At 29.1% G+C, this 21542-nt stretch overlaps 1 protein-coding gene across 1 annotated transcript in view; it reads left to right on the top strand.

Annotated features, from left to right (window-relative positions):
• The first annotated feature begins 903 nt into the window (after nucleotides 1-903).
• The window catches only part of LOC123305759 (transcription factor Sox-3-B-like), a 59259-nt gene continuing 38620 nt past the window's right edge, over nucleotides 904-21542 (top strand). Inside the window, exons 1-2 of the mRNA XM_044887577.1 lie at nucleotides 904-965; nucleotides 16337-16581. Of these exons, the coding sequence (XP_044743512.1) occupies nucleotides 961-965; nucleotides 16337-16581 (250 nt within the window). The 5' untranslated portion in view covers nucleotides 904-960. The remainder of the gene's footprint in view (nucleotides 966-16336; nucleotides 16582-21542) is intronic.

Here is a 21542-nt window from a genome sequence, read left to right as displayed (position 1 = left end):
ATGGATAACAACAGAGTATAAGACCAAAGTGTATAGAAAATGTAAAAAAAAAAAGAATAAAAAACACATATTACCATTGAGACGACGGAGAAGAATAGATGACAACAATGGAGAAGAAGAAAAGAGGTAATAAATGAAAATAACAATAAAAAATTAAGAAAATCATTCATTACTATAAGTTGGTTCCCTCTCTCACTCACTCTTGACACGATAACAACAAATATTGGGATGTACCCAGAACATTGCAACCAATATAAAGAAACCAACCCTTCTTAAAATGACTCCACCCAGAACTGATTCATCATTGGTTATGTATAATGGTAGCATTCACGCAAACTCATGTAGAAATGTTGAAAACAAAATATGTACACAAATACACATACACAAAAGCCAATATGTTTTCTGTGTACGACCACGACCATACACGTAGCACAGAGGCAGCATATGAAACTGCATCAAATTGATAATATCTTATACACAGAACGAATAAAACAAGTCCCACGAAAGAATTTTATAATTTTGAGGAGAACAACCAACATATTATTTGTTTAATACAAAAACATAAAACATATAATTGTAACACTCATGTTTAGTGCTTCATTTTTTCTACACGGGTTCATCGCGTTTAAAAACAATATAACAAATTTTACCTGTTTATACCCTTTATTTACTATAATGTCTCTTTATACATTAATAAAATAAGTATTTTGTTTTGAACTTATATTAATCAACAAATTAAGTTGTAACGAAGTGTAAAGTTAATTAATTGACTTAAGTGACTTAATTAATTTAATTAAAACAACATGTGTAATTTGTGTTTGAACATTTTATTAATGTAGTTTGTATTTTACAAGGAAAATTATTGCTGCAGAAACTGATATAATTTTTGTGAATAAAATTGTAAAACACGGCCTCAAAACGGATTTTGATTTACATCGTCAGGGCGCTAATGCCCATTTTATGAGGTTAGAACTATTTTCTTTTGTATTAGTCCCTAATGTAATAAATTTATAATTGATGCTGTATATAATATATTACAAACTTTTAGTCATAACATTTAATTTATAAAAATCGTTTTTTGCTATTTACAAAGTTTATCTAATATTGTTTTGGTTATAGTCCACGTAGACAACAGGCACATTGTGATACCTCGTCATCCTTAGCCTTGTAAAGCTAAGTACATTTATTTCATGAATAAGTCACGCACTGCACAAACCTATTATAAATATTTAAATCAATTCTTGTTTTGACGGCGGGAATCGAACCTGCAAGGCGGATGGTAGTTGTAAAGAGTTAATCAACTGAGCCACTTTGATTGGAATCTCTGAGGTTAAAATATCTACAATTTTTTATTATTTGTTAAAAAAAATTAATTGTGAATGTTACTAACGGCGAGTTGAAAATTTCGCACTTAACTTTGATTACATGCTTTACATACTTTGAAACAAACCTACAGCAAAAGTAATTAAGAAAAAGTAGAACTAAAATATCTGTACTGTTCCAATTCCTGGTACACATGTGTTTAATATTGCTCGCCAAAAGCTGATTGGCTTGCAAAATTTTTGAATAATCAAATTATAATTGCAAAATCTATCTTTTGATTTGTTCCCTTTTTCATTCAGGTAGCAATAAATGATTATTGAAATATCTTAATCCTGTATCTTTTTAAATCAAGTAATTTTAACGGACATACATGCATCTAAAGTATCCCAAGCGGGACATGTTAACATGTGGCAGCATAGTTAGATTTGCGGACATTTTGACCTTGTATTACTTCGAGTTTTAATTTTAGCTTTAACCTTTATATCTCACCGTGAGGGCTTATAACATTTCCATGTCTAATTCAGCAAGCGTGCCAGCTTTACTTATTTAAAAATTAGTATCTTTCAGGTTGAAGGCAAGTAGAATCTATAATTTTATGTACCACTGATTCCAATGCAATTAGCATTGAACAATCTGTAAATGTTAGAAGCCATATTAAGTTTAGTATGCGCGCTAAAAAGACGCACGATATTAAGTCTGTCAAATACGCGATAACAATAACCGAAATCGAATTAAGCGAACTACTTCCATTATTTACATAATAGACCAAAATGTCTCGAATCGGAAAGACTTAGGTTAACTCTAGCGTAGTTTAACGTTATAGTGATATATCTACATAAAAAACATATGTTCTTATATGTTTTCCATTTTGAGAATTGAGAAGTTCTGCAAATTCAGTTTTATAATTATAATGTTATTACAAGCGTTTAATTAATAAGAATTTTACATAAAACAAATAACAGTTTAAGAAATTCAAAACAAAAATACGCTTTTGTAACTGATAGAACTAAAAATCTTTTAAAAAAGCGTGGAATGCTATATTTCAATTATTGTAAAAATTTTATTGATACATATTGGTAAAAGTAGAGTCATTATAAAATATAAAAAGCATCCTACGTTTTTTTACACAAAAGTTATTTTTTTCCCAGGCACTCTATTTTTTTATAAGCTTATAGAAATTATTTTCTGCTTTTTAGTTCAGCTAGCTACAAAAGCGTGTTTTTTAATTTATTAAACTAATATTTATTAAAACTATGGAATGTTATCTGCGCTTCCACCATCAAAGAATTTTTAGTTAATCGTTAATCCTGAAGAATGAATCTTTAATCCACAACGAATATCTTAATATCTTAATAATAATAAAATGCGATAATCAAAGTGGGAAAATTTATTTTTATATGATTTTCTGTAGAATCTACACCTGTAGTGAAAGTCTAACCATTCGACCCGACTCGCTGTATATTTTTAACAAATTTATTAAATATTTAAAACTTTGATATATTTTAATAAAAAAGCAGGAATAATGTTACCATTTCTTCAGTTTGTATTCGGCACTGGAAGTTAGTTTAAGCACAAGACTATAATAAAAATTGCATATAAACTTGGACCCAAAAATAACCGTTTTGTAAAAAATATTTTGAACAATAGATGTTGGTATTTTTTTGTGAGACATTTTTGTCATTTAAAGTGTCTCTCTATCTAAAAAAGTTTTGCTTTATCTGTGGTAGATGAAAAGGATGAGAATTTTTTCAAAAACTGTAATAGATTAAGGAAAGCTTTTGAAGACAAAAATGTTTCTGATAAAAATAAAATAAAACATTTTTTGAAAACCTAATGAGATCCATTTATCCGCTTTTCTGAGATCCATTTATTACAGAGGCCACCCACATCATTATTTTAAATCTTTGTTTATTGTAAACTACATTCAAATCGTCGTATGTTGTCTTAGCATCAGACGAATATCGGGCGCTACATGTCACACTTTTTTTATAATAAATGTCAAATATGGCTTAGATTACGCATGCGCCCAATGCGACTAAAATTGTAGACAATTTTCTGATGCCATCCACTGTCTCATGGATATGCAGATATATGTAAATGAGTAATATCTACTTATAGATTAATTCATCTATCTAATAATGGTAAGCGCTTGATTACATTTTTCAGTGACGGCTTTAATAGAAAATGCTTAATTGGAAATTACGACCGGGATATAACAACAGATTATTATTAAATTAAAAAGATGCATATTTTGAAGATTTTATTTAGATATAAGTATACAAATTAAATTAAATTTTTATTATTATTAATGAAATTAATTATTCATATTAACATTTGGAAAAAAATTTTCGGTTTGAGACACCAATCTCCTACGGTTAGGTATATTGGCTGCAGATTTTCTTGACTTTAAAAATCATAAAAGCAGCTTCTCTTTATAACGAAAAAGAGAATATCTAAATGCTTCCCTACTTGATGGAACCCTGTGGTTATTTGTTAAGGGGTCCCAGATGGTAATTGCTCTTTTGCTGTTTAGTTCCATCCTCCACTGATATTTTATATAAAGCACTATGTACTTTATATATCAAGTTAATTAACTTAACACAATTAAATTATAGTTTATTTATTAGAAACGAAAAGGTATTCAAAACAGTTATGTGAATTGTGACCGGAATTAAATTTTCTTAAATGATGTGAATTTGTCTGACCATTATTTATCCCCTACGCAGACCATTATCACAGATTTACTCTGAGGTTTATATAATATCTGTATGTTTAATGTCTTATAACAGTTAGAAAGTCCTCTCAATGTTATTTATATACACTGAAATCCGGGGTGGGTTATCTATTTATTAGGGATGTTAATGTTGTGTTTATCCCTTGTATATTTATTATAACTTGACCATCTTGTTTGACGACCTTAAGGGTATTTTCATTTAATGTAACGATAAAGCTAACATAAAATTATTATATTTGTATATTATTCCGTTGATACTTTTTCTTACCTGTTAACCTAAATATTTTTATACCTATATGTAAGTCTGTGAACTTTTTTATATTATTCCTCTAGCCTGTTTTTTTTCTGGGTACGCAATATCTTCCTAAATCATTCATCAAATTCCATGATTTACGCCTCATTTTAAAGATTATCGTGCTAGCTAATGACGAAAAATCATAGTCTAAAAATGTACCGCTTAGAGAAAAAGCATTCAGAAATAATATTAAGATTTAATTATGTTCATTTTATCATTTGTATATCATATCTGTAATAAAATTGCATATAACTATAAAGAAAGTATTACTATTGATATTTTATATCACTTATGTATTGATATAGATATTTTGTTTTAACAACGGGTCGAGCTAGTAAATCTTAAAGAATAAGAGAATTTTACAGCGTACTGGCATGTCTTAATAAGCTCGGTTCATATTTGGAAGGAATAAGATAATTATACTCTATATATATCTTTTTCACATGCATTTGCTTCTTAAGACATTTCGAGACCACTTATCAATCTAGAAGATCAGATGAAATTTGTATGTTATTCTCGCAGGCTTTTAACGTCTAAACATTAAAATGTTAAATAGGTAAAAATAAATAAATTTGATAGTTCATCGATAATTGCAGAAAAAAAATATTAATAACAATATATGTGCAATATATGTAGCATGTTAAAAAAAACAGTTTTTAATAATTATTTTTTTGTAACCATACAGAGAATCAACTTGAAATTTTAACACGTATTAAGGTTGTTACGAAAATTGGTGGGGGTTTAATTGTTCCTTTCACCCTGTCCTGTGCAAAACGCAAAGAACAAAGTGTCTACTGCCAACTTCAAATAAACAAATTTTTTAAATTTTATATTTTGCCTATTTTTTTTTATTAAATATTTATTTTTTAAATATTAGATTCCATTATTTCAAAGAGTTGTTGATTATATTTACCTTTTTATGTACCTACTTAAAAAAAATTGGAGGCAGTTATAAGAAGTTTCGATAGAAGTGAAGACTAAAAACTGTATTTTGAAATTTAAAACTGATTGTAATATTAAAAATTAAAATTTCTTAATTAAACTTAACATTAATGTGATTAAAATTTTAAGATTACCTAATTTAACATTTATGACACGTCAGCCCAGTTTAATTTTTGTTTTCGGACTAAGGTAGATTTGATGCAAATATGTGATAAATCAAATAAGTCAAAATAAACGCAAAAGTAGAACCATTCTAAGTAATATTACCATAACAGTACATGTAATTCATATATAATGTTCTAGCTGTATCACTTAAGTTAAACTCGTGCATTTTTGTGCCCACATTTTTGTACGTCGTATGATATATTAAGAGTAACAAAAATATGTTGATGATAATGAATTGAAAATTTCACTACAAAAATTACTTTATGACGTATAAAGTCTGACACCATTGAAATGTTTATATTGACATTTTATTACATTTTACGATCGGCTCATGATAACATAACTCAAAAATGAATTGAAAAATTTTAATTTCGTTCAATTGTGTTTAAAAATAATAATTTTATTATTAAATTATTTTTTATTTAATAAAAAATTACAATTATAACATTATTTAATAAAATAACTAAACAATGTCATTATTAATAAAATTATTATTGAGAATACAATGACATATCTTCATCACATGTGCAAGGTTGTCAAGCGTTACATAAGTACTTTATTTTTTAAAACTATCTTAAAATATATGAAATTGCAGTTTTTGTTATCTCAAAACTTAAAAGCATAAATGTTTTGAAATTTGCCATTGTCATTTATATTTTATAAGACTTCATAGTTTACTGTGAAGGCGTTGTATCTATAAGTCTTGAACTGTGAAGCTTCAATTAGTGTGTTTACCATCGTTTCCCCATAATAAAATATAATAACCCGTCATAAACTAGTAACACTAGCACTGTTTTTCTCAAAAACTAAGAGCAATAATGACATCAAATTTTAACAGAACGTTCCATATTATATAAAAAATTAAAATTTTGAAAGGTTTATTATAGAATTGAAATTTTTCTTAACAATCCTAATCACTCATTAATTGATGCACAAAACTATTGTAATTGCCAGTTCGATTTCAAAACTAAAACTCATTTTTGTGAAGGCGTTATATCTATATGAAAAATTTGCTACTTTCGTTTCGTAGGAAAAGAGTATGCACCTCGTGAGAATTGTCTGGTACCTAATCGAGAGGAAAATTTTGTACAGTATTTACTCGTTTCACAAATTATATTCGGATTTTGGAACTTCTTAATCGAAGTCAAATTAACATTTTCTCTGTATGTTTTTTACAACTAAAAATCTAAAAACAAAAAATGCTGTAGCTAATGAAGATAGTATTTTATTCACTAAAATGAATATTATAGTACAGTAAAAGATGTTACAAAAATCGACTAATAAAGGAAACTAAAAGAACATGCTCGCATTTTGCTAAAACCTCATGGAATGTGTTTCTTAGGTATCAAATATCATTAGTAAGGCAGGAGATCGTGGCGCAAATGTTTCTATTTGTTGTTACACAATAAACTTTTAATCCAATGAAACGATCAATGTTAAAGTTCACTTAAAAAATTAGTATGTAGGCAACTTGAATGACGTAAATGTGAAGTATCTGTTAAATAATCGAAAACTATTATGCATGTACAGCGTATACGTAATTCAAGTTGTCTATTTAATAATTTTGTAAGTTAACTTTAACATTAGACGTTCCATTGAATAAACAATTTATTGTTTATTAACAAATAGACTCATTTGTGCCACTAGTTAGTACAGCTCATGCCTTACTAATGGTACTTGATACCTAAGAAACGCATTCCATGAAGTTTTAGCAATATGCAAGCAGTTTCTTTCATTTTCCTTTATTTGTAACATCTTTAACTGTACTATTTGCATTACCATTAAATAATTACCATACTACCTATTATAAAAATTGTTTTAAAACATTTTTGGTTGTCATTACAGTATTAATTGTTATGTTTATTTACATAACCTCAACGCAATTGTGTATATTATTATAGAATTTATTAAAATTACTTAGACTTATTAATATTTATAATTATTTATAATAAAAGCTTATAAATATTTTACTGTATTCGTTGCGTACAGAAGCGAATTCAGCGCCGCTAGTGGAAATATTTATAACTTCTATATCGTTTCGTTATATTATTAATTTGAATTTTCACACAATGTTGTCCCTTAAAGCATTCTAAGTGTACTCATCATATTAGTGATGCGACTCAACTAGGATTTTGTGCTTCAAATCAATCGAGTTAGTTGATTACGTCTATTGTACTCGAGTATTCGAGTCACTCGAGCTAACTTTTTACAGCCCGTGCAACTAGAGCACTTTAATTTCCTTAAACAATTTTCTTAAATAAAACAATATCGGTTTACAATAATTCCATTTATTATAATAAACAATTCGAGATTAACAAACTTACTTGAGTCACTCGTATAAAAATAGGACTCAAGTGAGTTTGTTAATCTCGAATGAAATGTATAATCACATGCAATATTAGAGTTATAATGTTTTAACACTTATAATGTTTTAACCGAAACAAAAACAAATTTTTGCTGACTCAGAGCTTGGAATGGGATGTTAATTATAAGGTGCTTACCTGAGATCTAAATATCTAATCGCAAATAGGAAATAGCAGGTAACAGCATCAACTAACGCAGAAACTATCAGATCACAAAAATATCCAATAACAAAGTATCAAGTGGCAAAAATATTGTATGCGAAAATATCATGTGACAAAAATACCTTCTGTTAAAATTTTACTAAACAAAATATTGAATATGAAATGGATGAATTTGGGTCGAATTGAGTTTGTTGTTGAGTTATATTGGGTTGATTTTTATTGTATATTGTTCAATAACTATCATTAGTTGTTAAAATAGATGTGAAAATTCATTCAACCTTAAGATAAAAATATTCCTTTTCTGCCAGTGCAAATAACATGTATGGAAGTTTCGTCATCTTCCATACAGGCTCTACAAACGGGATCATTAGAGATCCCCATTTTATGAAGGTCATAGTTCAATCGACAGTGTCCTGTCAAGAGTCCCGCCACCCTTCTCAACTGTGCTCTAGTAAGTTTCAGGCAAGCACTGTCGCATGGCTTGCGCAAGGTCCCAGTAACCAAGATGTACTTGTCGTAGCCATTCTTTGATTCGGTAAATTTGGTAACAGACCATCTTGCTGTGGGAATGACTGGCTCAGGTAAAAGGGGCGTTTGTGACGACCCTTGTCGTGCCAACGAGTCTGCTGTTGCATTCCCTTTAATGCCAGAGTGAACCGGAACCCAGATCAGCCTGATTTTGTTATTCAATGCCAGGTTATTCAGCTCGTCAAGATTCCTTGCCTATCCGAGAAGATGAAATTGAAGACTAGAAAAAATATTTTCTAACAAGAGTGATTTTTTTAAGGCAAGATCATAATCTGCTTCAAAAAGTATGTAGTTCCATTTAAGTAAAGCAAATTGACTAGGAATACGTCCTCTAAGAATACGAAAATGAAACTAGACACATTTTTTTCATTCTCTTCAAAAACTCAAAAATCCGAATTCCAATCTGTTTTTGAAAAAATCAGCAGGAAGTTTTTAAAAACCTGTGTGAGTCATTATCTACTATTGCGATTGGCTCTAGTTATTTATTAATTAAACTGTCTGGAATTGAGAATGAGCTTGAATTTAGTTAATTTGAGTTTTTCTTAAATTATTATTATTATTGATGAATGCAGTGATTAATTTTTAAACTAAATTAAGGGGGGTGTCGAGTTGTAATGGGCTGAATTATGACGTTTTTATCATAATCATTGAAAAAAATTCCATATTATGGCATTCGATACTGTGGAATTTCACATTTTGCGCGTTTGATATTTTTCCAATGTATAATTTGTTCTATAAATTGTCGTTGGATACTTTTGTCATTACATAAAACGATTGATCTTTAAACATAAAATATTAAAACTCAGTGGGTAATCTATCTATATATAATATAATTTTAACCTTTTTACAAGGTATCTCTGCAGAGATTATTTTTCACGTAGTTAATATATAAATATATAAAATATATATTTTTATAGTAATATTTCATCCATTGAATGGAAAAATTTAAAACCATTGACAAAATTTATTAGTTAAACAAAAATGTATCACCAAGAAAAATTTTAATGCTCAAATTATTCTACAATCTTTTTAATTTGAGATTAGAAAAAGAAAACATCGCGTTGGATGGATGCGTAAATTACCATCGTAGTATAGTTTTGAGATTTGACAAAGTGTTTGGAAATTCTCAAAATGTACAGATATGTTTGTTTATATTTTCGTCGCCGGATGGCTCATTGTAGAATACTTTTTCAGACATACTTTTTACAAAAAAATTAATTTGTTTAGAAACATATTTCTAAAAAAAAATTGAAATAAATAAAGAGAGAATAAAATTATACTAAGCGTTAAAAATTTTTTTTTTCATATGTAAAAATGATTTTTTCTCTTTAACTACTTCTTTTCAATGAATATGCAATAATCATTAGTACACTTCTGTGATTGTTTTACACAGATAAAAGTATATGTATTAAATAATCAATTTTCAATTTTTATTAATGTAAGAAGTATGTCTGATAACCTTGGTTGAACAGATGTCCATAAATGGGTTCTCCTTCACCCTATTTTATAAATATCAAAACAATAAATATAAATTTTTAATTTGTTTGTTTGAATATATCTTTATAAATTATAGCTCATGTGTTACACTAATGTATGACCTATATTATTGTAGAGCTTCAATCAAATTCATTCAATAGTTTTTGCGTGAAAGCGTAACAAACAAACAAACAACCTAACTCTCATATTTATAATAAACAGAGATAAGGAAGTTTAGAAAATCATATTCAAAATTTGTTCTTTTGACTGAATATAACTGAATTAACGAGAGACTTATAATAAGGAATAGACATAGATACTTTTTTCTGCTCAAAATATTTGAAAATATTTTGCAAGAGTAGCGTTATTAGTAGAACTATTAAAAGCGGAAATAACTTTTTAAAATTTTAGAGTAATTATTTTGGAGAAGAAAAATTTTAAAACAGATTTTTTTGTTCAATAGTATTATTTAGGAGTATGTTTTAAGTATGTTTTAATTAAAGTATAATAATAAAAATGTTTTAAAATTAATAATTAGAAATATTTTATTGTAGAAGTATTTAAAAGAAGATTTATTAAGGCAGGAAGTTTTGCAGTAGAAATATTTTGGCGAAAAAAATGAAAATTACCTACCTAGAATTGTTTTTGCAAAGTGGTATATTTAATAAATTAACATTAATGTTTCAGTCGGTTGCAAGCAGACATTACATGATTGATTACAGTCTTGTTGTAGAAACTCATGTTAATTTTAATTTCCGGGCGGACGGAAATTTTCTTTTACAAGAAGTATGAAGTTTAAATTATACATTCCGTAGTAGATACTTCTAATAATATATAGACAACAATGAAGAAATTACATAATTCTTATCATTTTGTACTAACAGAATACAATAGTTTATTTTTTGTTAACATTGAAGCAATTTCTGCTTGAAAAGAATTGCTAAAAAGATTCTAAAAACTTCTTAAAAAATTCAAAAACTGCTCGCTTTTGATATTTCTCCCATTTAACTATACAAAATTTAGTCCACATTACAATTATAAAAAAATTAATTAATATTCATGTTCTATTTAATTCTGTGTGGTTGAATCTGTATATATCCACATGAAAATCCCAAAACTATTGTCAAAATCATTTAGGAATTACGAAATTAATCCGGCCAACTCATAAAACTGCATTTATGTTAAAATCATACTAACAAAAGATATACTACGTTCACAGATGTGTAATATGTAACAAATATGAGAATCAAATAGGTTTTGGAAATCATTCATTTAGAAAAATATGAATTACATTAAAAACACATCTGCACTTCGACAGTTTTTTATAGCTGAAATTTATTTATTTATTACAAGCTCATTTTTAACAGCATTTTTAAAGTATTATGCCTAGAAAGAAGGTTAAATTTGCCCGCTGAAGGTTAATAAGCCATGGTATTTTACTCTCTATCTCTGCCACTTGCTTTCAGGTATAATTCCTCAGAGCCCTTCATGTTTTTTCCCAGCTCTGGATAGCAGCACGAGGGTTGTTTCTTAGTTTTTCTCCCTTTTGCATCGCCTGTAGTTTTTTAATTATGACAAGTTATAACATGGACAGAGTTACATTGGACGGATTATTCAAGTACTCCATTTGAAAAACACACAGGGTTTTCCCGCGTTTCGCACGGTTATACTACCGCCTTCTTAACTTATCTATGGTCGTCTCTAATGCACTGATTGATGCAAACATAAATAATTTATTTATGATGCTACTTGCTTTTTATTCTTTTGCCTTATTGCTTTCGTTTACGTCACTGTTTCCACGAATCCAGCAAAATTCAATACGTCTGTTGAATTTATTCTTAAAGGGCAGTAAATTTTATAGTATTCATCATTAAAAAAAATTTTTTCGCTGACAGTTTGAAATAATTCGACCGTATTGAAATTTTAATCATGATATTTCATCGTGTATTGTAACAAATAATTAAAAAAATTAAAAAAAAAAAAACGACTGCCTGATCTAAAATGTAAACAACATGTTTTACTAGTTAATTTGTATGTACAAAGTGAAAGATCTCTCAGTTTATTACTGCCAAAAATCAATTATTTTAAAATTATTTTTCATATTCTTTTTGCAATGTATAACTGTAAATTCCAGACATTTTTTTTTGGGTGCTTACATCACGCCAGATATGATTTAGTAAAGTATAATTAACCAAAGTAAATTCCGCCTTCTTAAAATAACCTCTCGGAAACGTTGCCAACTCTTGGACCAAATTTTTTATAAAATATCACTTTTTGCCTGGATTCCCCTATACATAATGATTTTTTTATACACACAAAACACCAAGTAATATTATTATTATGTACGCAGCCATAAGAGCAATAATATATATACGACAATAAAATTATAAGGTGCCGACGGTAGACAAAATTAATTCTTAACAAATTGTAACAAAATATGTGAATCATAATTGTATCATAACTACGGAACAACCTATGAATAGATTTGTTTTTTTTTATATCCAGACTATTTTCTTAGTAAAATTAGAGCCCTTTTATATTAAATCCTTCTTTTTTACCATAGAAAATTATACGGTTGTGAAGATGTTAAGTTTTCAGGCAGTGATCGAGCATTTTCCTGATGAATACAGACACATTGAATCCAATAATTTTTAAGGTAAAATTTTATAAGAAAATGAATTTGAATAATTATTATTAAAAATGAACAAAACTACCTTTCATTTAAGAATAATTAAAAAGGGAGTAATGAAATATTCATTTTGTTATTGCTATGCAAAAATTATACAACTTTTGGCATTATTAATTCTGTACTACAACACTACAACACAATTTACATTTTGGGGGTTCTATTTAAACAAAGGGGTTAGTTGTTAGTAATTTTTAAGTACTAGTAATAAAATTACATAATACACTTACACTCTTCATTGGTTATAAGTGTGGTACAAATATGTTAGGCATTATTTAAATTTAAAATTCACATAAATATTCAAACAAATTTTTATTTCAATTTGATCAACAGTTTTTTGAATCGAATGAGTTTTGTGAGTTTAGATTTGAAGACCCTGATGGAAAACTTCAAGACATATGTTAGATACAAGTGTGCCTAACCTAGTCATCAATTTCGAACTGTCATTTTCGATTCACGAACCTAATAATTTTCAAACACACATTTAAGTAAATTGCAATACCAAAGTTTTTTCAGTTCCAAACACTCAAATTCAGCGATTATCGTCGATACATAATAAAATATATGTACAAAATAACAATTTCCTCCCAATTTAGTACCGTTATTTGGCACTAAATTGTGGATTTTTCTTATCTAAGAACTTCTCCTGTACAAAAAGCTTATCCACAGAGTTGTTTTAATAATAACCCATAGTTTTTCTTCCGGACCATACTCCAAACTTCCGTGAGGCAAGAAGGTCACCAAATAAAAGATGTTACTCCATTTCATCTAAGATTTCTAAAAACTTTGTGTTGGAACAAAATAAGCTGATAAATCAGTTTCCGCCATTTCTTAAGTTATATAAGCTCTGTATGAATTTGCAGGCAAACAAGATAAATAGTATTCCACAAAAATGGTATACTTCCGACGGATAAGTTTTACTCTCTTTAAATAAGAAATATTCCAAATTTTGAGGAAGGAGGGGCTACAACTATTTGCTTTGTCAATTACAAGTAAATTTAAATAAACAAAAAGGCGGGTAAAAATTACCTGATTCACATATCATTTATCGTATTTATTTTATAAAACCACAATAATCACTAAAATGAAACAGCAAATAGAATAATGTTTCGAATATATTTGATTAAATAAAAAATTGTTTGTAACATAACAGTGCAAGTTAGTATAAGAGTACCGATACTTACTTAGCAGTGATGTGTAATAATTTAACAAACCACCCGCAATGTGATAAGATCAATACGTTTTATATTATATTCTCTCCCCTTGCTTTTTAAAAAAGCTTTTTATGAAATTTAATAAGTAAAAAAGTAGCTATTAGAAGCGTATGCCAGTTAATAAACATAATAATACTTAGGGATACGCATATTATCCAATATATAAAAACCAAACAACAAGGCATATATTTTCTTGTCACCAAATAATTTCTTTACCAAATTGACGTTACTTGAATATAATTGCCTATTAAACTGTGAACATAATGTATTTTTATAAAAAGTTTTAATTAAAAGTACCCCAAATATGATTTCTACAAAATATACAGTTAAATATTTTGAATTTTCGGAATGATCCAAACGCAACATTAAAAAGAACAAATTTAAGTAGCCAAACAAATAGAGCAAATCGTATGATTAAATTGTTTTAATTTTTCATCGCTCCATTAAAGCGAAAAATATTGTAGTGCGCCTGAAAATCTAAATTTTCAATGTGTTACTTTACGGCCATATATGTTACTTTAAAAGTGTACAGTTTTCGTCTTTATCAATTTTTTATTACACAGTTGCGGGGTTTTCACATAAAAAGGAAAAAAAAAATTGATTTCTTACTGTAACGATATAAGTATGATGCTGTATAATAAAATTTTCCGAGAATGGGATGACGATTTTCTGCTACAATTTTTTGTACAACCTTTCAATTTCATTGTAAATGTGTTTTGGTTTGTAATACTTTTCTTTCCAAGAATCTACATAGAACAGTAGCTTGAAAGTTGAAATAACTTCTACTCATAATAATGTATTCACCAAAGAAATCTATTATGTAGTTGTGAAACCAGGATAATTATTTGGATTTCATATCATTGGCTCTTGAGGATGTAAAATTTTGAAGTCGAATTTTTTGCTATCTACTTGGTAAAGCAGAGAAGCGGAATCATTTACTTTGCAGCCGGTCAAATGAAACAGTATATCGTCCACTATCAGTCGCAGAAACGAAGCTATGAAGTTCGAAAACTTTGAACAGCAAGTCGGATTTCAATGCGGTTTTCGGAATTCGATACGTTAGAGCGTCAGTAAATGTTGTGACCTAAATTGATTTATAAGAAAATAAAAATATGCAATTTGCATAAATAATATACATTTTATAATTAAACGTAAATATATTAAATTCACAATCGGGGTTTTTGGAGTCACTGAATACGAATATCAGCCTCAGAATTGGTCTTCGTGGTACTTTGTGCCCACGGTTAATGGTATCCCCGCCGTTTTCTTAAGTTTACGGGAAATTCGTTATAGAATCAGTTTAAACTTTTTACTGGGGTTTTTTTGAGGTCGCTGAGCACGAATATCGTGACAGAATTAATCTTCGGGGTATCTGGGTAGCTGCTAGTACCCAGGGCACCAGGTACCTCGTGCCCGTTTCTCCGCGATATTCGTGTTCAGCGTCCCCACAAATCCCCGTGTAATGAGTTTGGACCACTTATACAACGAATTTTCCGAAAACTCCAGGAGAGACGGGGTACCTTTTACTCTGGGCAAGAGGTATCTCGGAAGACCAATTCTGATGAGATATTCGTGCTCTGCAACTCCAAAAACCCTCGAGTAACGAGTTTCGAATCATTTTTATCACTATTTGCCGAATAGGGGATAATCCAGACGTCTAATTGGCCATATTACCCATAAAAATGGAAAACTATACTTGATCCCATGACAAAATTTGAAAGTGAAATTAAAATTGATTAAAAAACGAAGAAGTTACAAGCAATCAAAGAATGCATTCAGACGATGTCCATCTCCTTTTAACAAAGTTTTATATGAAATATCTATACCGATACCTACGTATGACGTCACTAATGGGTATGTTGCTCGTTGTTTAATTAGGGATTTTAAACGTTCATATCTTGCATACTAGGAAATATTTTTAAAAACCATCTTCACTTTTCTATTCGTTAGTGAAGTGACAATTCAAGTGAAAAAAAAAATTTAGTCCGGTCCCCTATTGTAAATTTAGTATATTGACGGTTAATTTATTTAAAATGCATATTATTTATGTAAATTGATTTTCAATTTCTTATAAATTAATTGAGGACACCAAATTTTCTGACGCTTTAACGATTCCAATGCCGAAAACGGCATTCAAAATCCGGCATACTGTTAAAATTTTCCGACCTTTGACCGTTTTTAGTGTTTCGTTATTGCGACTATATTGATGTGTTGGATATGTGTTTTCAGCCCGATAATGAACTTATTAATTGTGTTTGTAACGGATATAACAATCATTGTTAGGTAGGGTGTTTTTTTTATAAAATTCTTATTTACAATATATTGAAATAAAATTTAAAAAAATTCAAATAAATAATGAGTTTGAAATTCACCCTATATAAAATGAAATTGTTGAAAAAATCTATTTAACTACTCTCTTAATACTTTGCTTCATTTAATTTGTTACAGAGCTGCTGGTGCCATGTGCGAAGCGAGTTTCGCATCTGATGGATTAAGCCGAATGGCATCATTAGGTACCGTATCTATGGGTGTAGGGCCCGGAGGTATCGGTGGTCCAAATGTAGCAAAAAAATTACAAGAAGACCATATAAAACGACCCATGAATGCGTTTATGGTATGGTCTCGCTTGCAACGTAGAAAAATTGCACAAGAAAATCCTAAAATGCATAATTCTGAGATTTCAAAACGATTAGGTACGTACAGTGTCTGAAATTTTATTTAGTTTTTGTATATTATAGCATTTTGTAATTCATTGGAATTATGAAAATTACCATTAATAATACAGGATGATTTAAAAAAAAGTGTCCACCTTAATATTTCGAAAACGAATTTTAATATCAATAAACGCAAAAACACATGTTATTTTTTGCAGATCCTAATATTTTGTTCCAATTTTGTTTGAAAAGGGCCGAAAAAATTTCCCGGATATTTTCTTTCAAAAATAGTAGCCTGCATAAAAATTATTACTTTCACTTGTCAATATTTACTTTGACTTGGCATTAGCCAAAAAATGAATGGGGGAAGAAAATTTTTCGAACAAAAGTTGTTTTCGATAAAAAATAAGAATCTGATAAACAAATATATAGTTCTCTTTTATACAGACAGATTTCACACTTATTTACTGCATTTTCAATTTCCTTACAAATGAATATAGATACGAAATATTAGGATCGAATTTAAAAAATCATCTTGTATACAGTAAATTGTAGTACCTTATTTGTACCTCTATGTTGTTGTAACCAATGTATTAGATTCGTAGTTTGTTACCTCAATTAATATTTTGGATGTCATTATATCAAGCAATCATGACCAAATTGTAACCTCATGCTTAAGCCGAAAATTATAATAGAATAAGATGTGGTACTTAGAGTCAAATGTACTATTTGATAGCAGGATAGTTAAATAAAACACAATTAAATAACTTAAGTAAATGATTTATTTCATTTATAGACCCGCACATCTATTCCATTTGAATTCTTTTTCTATAATGACTTATAATACTTATTCAGTTAAGTCTAATATATTGGTACTCTCACAGTACCTACCTTGAATCATCTGAGTTTCTCGGCAAATATTGATATTTTTGTGATATTTGTATTGAAATGAAAGTATTTTATAAGAATGCAGGTAGCCTTTTTACTGGTTGTCAATGTGGTTTTATTTTCGAATAAACTAAATCTCTTGGCGACAAAATATGTAAACAGAGGATGCCTTAAGGTACAATCGGTGAAATCATTCTAGGTAATCAATTCGGATATCAGTCATGGTATATTATAATGCGGTAGCATGGTTCATACATCATATACCATGGTTCGCCGTTTTTATCGATAGTTGTTTAATATTTAAAATCTCAACAACAATTAGAGTTCTGAAAATCTACTCTGCCGTTTGAAGATCATCACCTCTTTTCTAGTTTTCGTCGAGACTGGAACCCTAATTTCGAACTTGGAGATAGTTAAACAATTTCCATCAAATTACATTTTAAATTTAAAAAAAATCAAATAGGTTTTTCCGTTTAGGAGCTACAATGCTAAAAACTCAGGTCTAATTAATTCGTGTGTGAAATCCTAAGTTCCGAAGCAAATTAACCGATTTTGTTTTATTCGTTTGAAAGGTTCTTTTATTAGGGGGTTAAAAACATGTTTTACTTAGTATGTGGCATAATAAACCATCTTGTAAGATATGTCTTTAACTTCAATCCTTTGCTTTGATTATTGAGCCAAAATCAATAGTATAGTATTCAAAATATAATTGAAATATTTCGGATCTTGCTTAGTTGGCGAGTAATGTGTAAGACTTTAATAATAAATTTTTTTTCCGCAAAGTTCTTCTAAGGGGCAATTTTGTTTTATTTTTTGGAATATACATGTTTTGAAACGGCGAAGATTAGTCGAAGAACGGGGAATACGATTTATTGAATGAATATAGAAGGGCCCTACCATAATTGACAGGGATTATGCTTAGAACAGATATTTCTAAATTTTGTATAGATTTATTCGTCTCGCCTTACCAAAACTCTACTCTAAACGTTAAAGTATTCACTTGCTGTATCAAATTATAAGAAAACAAAATTTTAATAATGGATTGGATACTATTCATACATTGATAGTTAATATGAAAAGAGTATTTTATTCTTGACTACACTACACATAGCATACGTTTAAAATCAATAATAATATAAAGAGAAGCTTTTGTTATCAAAGACTTCTTTTTGCTTGTATATATGTATTAAAAATTGACAGTCAATCAAAAAAAAGTTTTTTAAAATATTTAACATCAAATATGGATCACACGATAGTACACTTTACAAACAGAGTTACATTTAAAAAATGGAATTCAAAATGATATTTTAGTAGAGTAAAGTTTTGTACCTTGGGAACAGCGTACCTTGTTGATGATCAGTTTTTTTAAAGATATTATAAGGCAACAATTGAAGATATATGAGGCAACGATTGTATTTAGACCATGTTTACTTACCATGGAAAACAAATTATAGTTGAAAATATTGTTTACATATAAAATAAAATTAAGACTTTTTGTGTAAAATTAAAAATTTTTGCTTTTACTCTAAGACGCATGGCTGCGTACCTCGGATCAAAACAGATACTGTACGATTCAGCAATTGGTAGGCACTAAATTTTGTTAGAGATAAGCACACATAGGTTGGCGAAGTAAAAGTGTAAGAAGTCTAATTCATCCCTATTCAATAAAAAAACAATTTAAGGTAATATCAGTAAGGAATATCAAGGCGCTAAATAAAAAAGATAAAATATTATAACAAACTTACTTACTAGATGACAAAAATACCAACATTAAAATTTAAAAATATACCTATACGTTTATGTGTCTGTAAACTCTCTAGCGGTCGCAATTGAAGCCCGATTTGAATATAATTTGGTATCAAAAAATGTTTTGGTATTTGAAAGGTCAGGTTCATAAATGACAAAAATCTACCGATAATCAAACAGTGAGTAGGAGGAGGTCCGCAAGGTACACAATTTTGAATTTTTTCAAAATAAAAATATTTTTGAACAGTTTTAAGCAAAAAAGTACTCTTGTGATTTTTTCTCTAAACGCTTCATTTTCGAAATAAAGACTCTTGAAAAAAAAATGCAATATTCGATTTTTTAAAAAAATGTGTTATTTTAGCTAACGCAGCTCCTGTGCTACGAATTTGTTTCCACATTTTACCGCCACATAAAACTGAAATTTTGTGTCTAGATGAGAGATTTATCATATATTTTATCACTTCACAAAAATTGCCATTTATGATAAAACCTAGTTATATTCGCTGGGGCTAATTCAAAGTACATTAGTATAAGATCCATGGTACATGGTAGTCTTGTACCCATGCTTTTATCCTTAAAAAAATACATAGCATGTAGGAATAATGGTGCTATAATGAAATTCAAGGTACGACTCTTTTCCATGTATTGTGTTACGTACGCAAGGTTTTATGTAGTTATAATAGTTATGTATATAAAATATTTGAAATACTAGAGGGTTGAGGGTGTATGTATGTATATATATATTTTATTTATTTAATAGCAAAAATAAGCGTAGTATGGTACTATTGTTGTATAAAATTCTATTGAAAATATTTAGAATTTACGCATAACAAAAATAAAATACATAAACCGAAACATATTATAAAAACGAATCAATAATCGACCAATTCAACAAATGGAAAAATATATAATTCGGTAAAATATGAAACCATATGACATTACAAATAATAATGCTTTTTTGAATTTCATAAACAAACATTATAATGTAAGAACTAATTTGTAATCAAACAATCGCCTTCTTCAATGATTTTTAATGAATTCGAGTTGGTATTATAAAAACTAAATCGTTGCCTTGTCCTTATTGGTAAACTTCTACTAATTGATAAAGCTCTTCCTGTTAGGCAACAAACCATTTTTAAAAAAGTCAATCTGTTTTATTTCTGTTTGTATGAGTAGAACTGAATTTTGCATACCGTGATTGGAAAAGTATTGTTTTCGTCAAAGACATCTAAACCCAATCAAGCTAAAGAAAGCGTGTTCTAATAACACAACCTCTGGCTCGTTGGCACCCGTGTTCCCCTGCAAAAATGCGTGCTCAAGTCTTTCCTTAACCTTGGGCATAGATAACACAGATCTACGTCTAAAAAACTGCATAGGATTTTTTTAACATTTTTTGTAGATTTTGACCTCCAAAAACAGTAAAAATATTCAAAACATTCTATCACATAGGTTTTTATAGATATTAGTAACAACATAAACTAGTCTTTAAGTAGTATTATATAGTATTTTATAGTAATATTATATTAAACTAGTCTACAAGTATTATTATTGCACAATGAAAATAAATTAGCTTCGCTTCCCATGGGGTATTCTGTGCATATGGAAGAAAACTAACTATAACAATTTGGCCATTATCCTGGAGAAAGAATCAAATATCAGGACCATTAATGGATGGTTTGTGGAGACTTCAAAATACTTTGCTTTTGGGTCAGCAGGCAGGCTATACTAAATACCCTTGCTTCTTATGCTTATGGGATGGTAGAGCCATGGAACAATATTGGACTAAAAGTGATTGGCCATCCCGAGAAACCTTAAAATCTGGAGAGAAAAATGTTATCAATACTACTTTGGTACCACCAGAAAAAATTTTGTCGCCACCTCTCCATTCAAATTGGGGTTGATGAAACAATTTGTAAAATCACTGCAAGAGGATGGAGATTGTTTTAAATATCTATGATCAAAATTCCCGAAGCTGTCAAAAGCAAAGTTGAAAGAGGGAGTTTTCACTGGCCTCGACATAAGAAGGCTTTTAACCGACACCCTCTTTGTGGAAAGTATGAATGAGAAGGAAATAGAAGCTTGGGTATCGTTCAAGGATGTAGTGTGAAAGTTTTTGGGAAATACTAAGGATCCTGACTACAAAACCATTTTTCAACTAGCAGCATACAAAGACCAAGGCTGCAAAATAAGCCTTAACGTCCTTTTTTTACACTCCCACAGACTATTTTCCTGAAAACCTGGGAGCTTACAGTGAAGAACAGGGGGAGCGGTTTCACCAGGAAAACGAGAGACGGTACCAAGGAAGATGGGATGTCACTATGTTTGCAGACTACTGTATAATTTTTAATAAATGAGTGCTTTTACCA

Source organism: Chrysoperla carnea, chromosome 1 (assembly GCF_905475395.1).
Source record: "Chrysoperla carnea chromosome 1, inChrCarn1.1, whole genome shotgun sequence".
Taxonomy (NCBI): Eukaryota; Metazoa; Arthropoda; class Insecta; order Neuroptera; family Chrysopidae; genus Chrysoperla; species Chrysoperla carnea.
The sequence above is the reverse complement of the archived record's forward strand: the minus strand, read 5'-3'. Positions and strand labels throughout refer to the sequence as shown.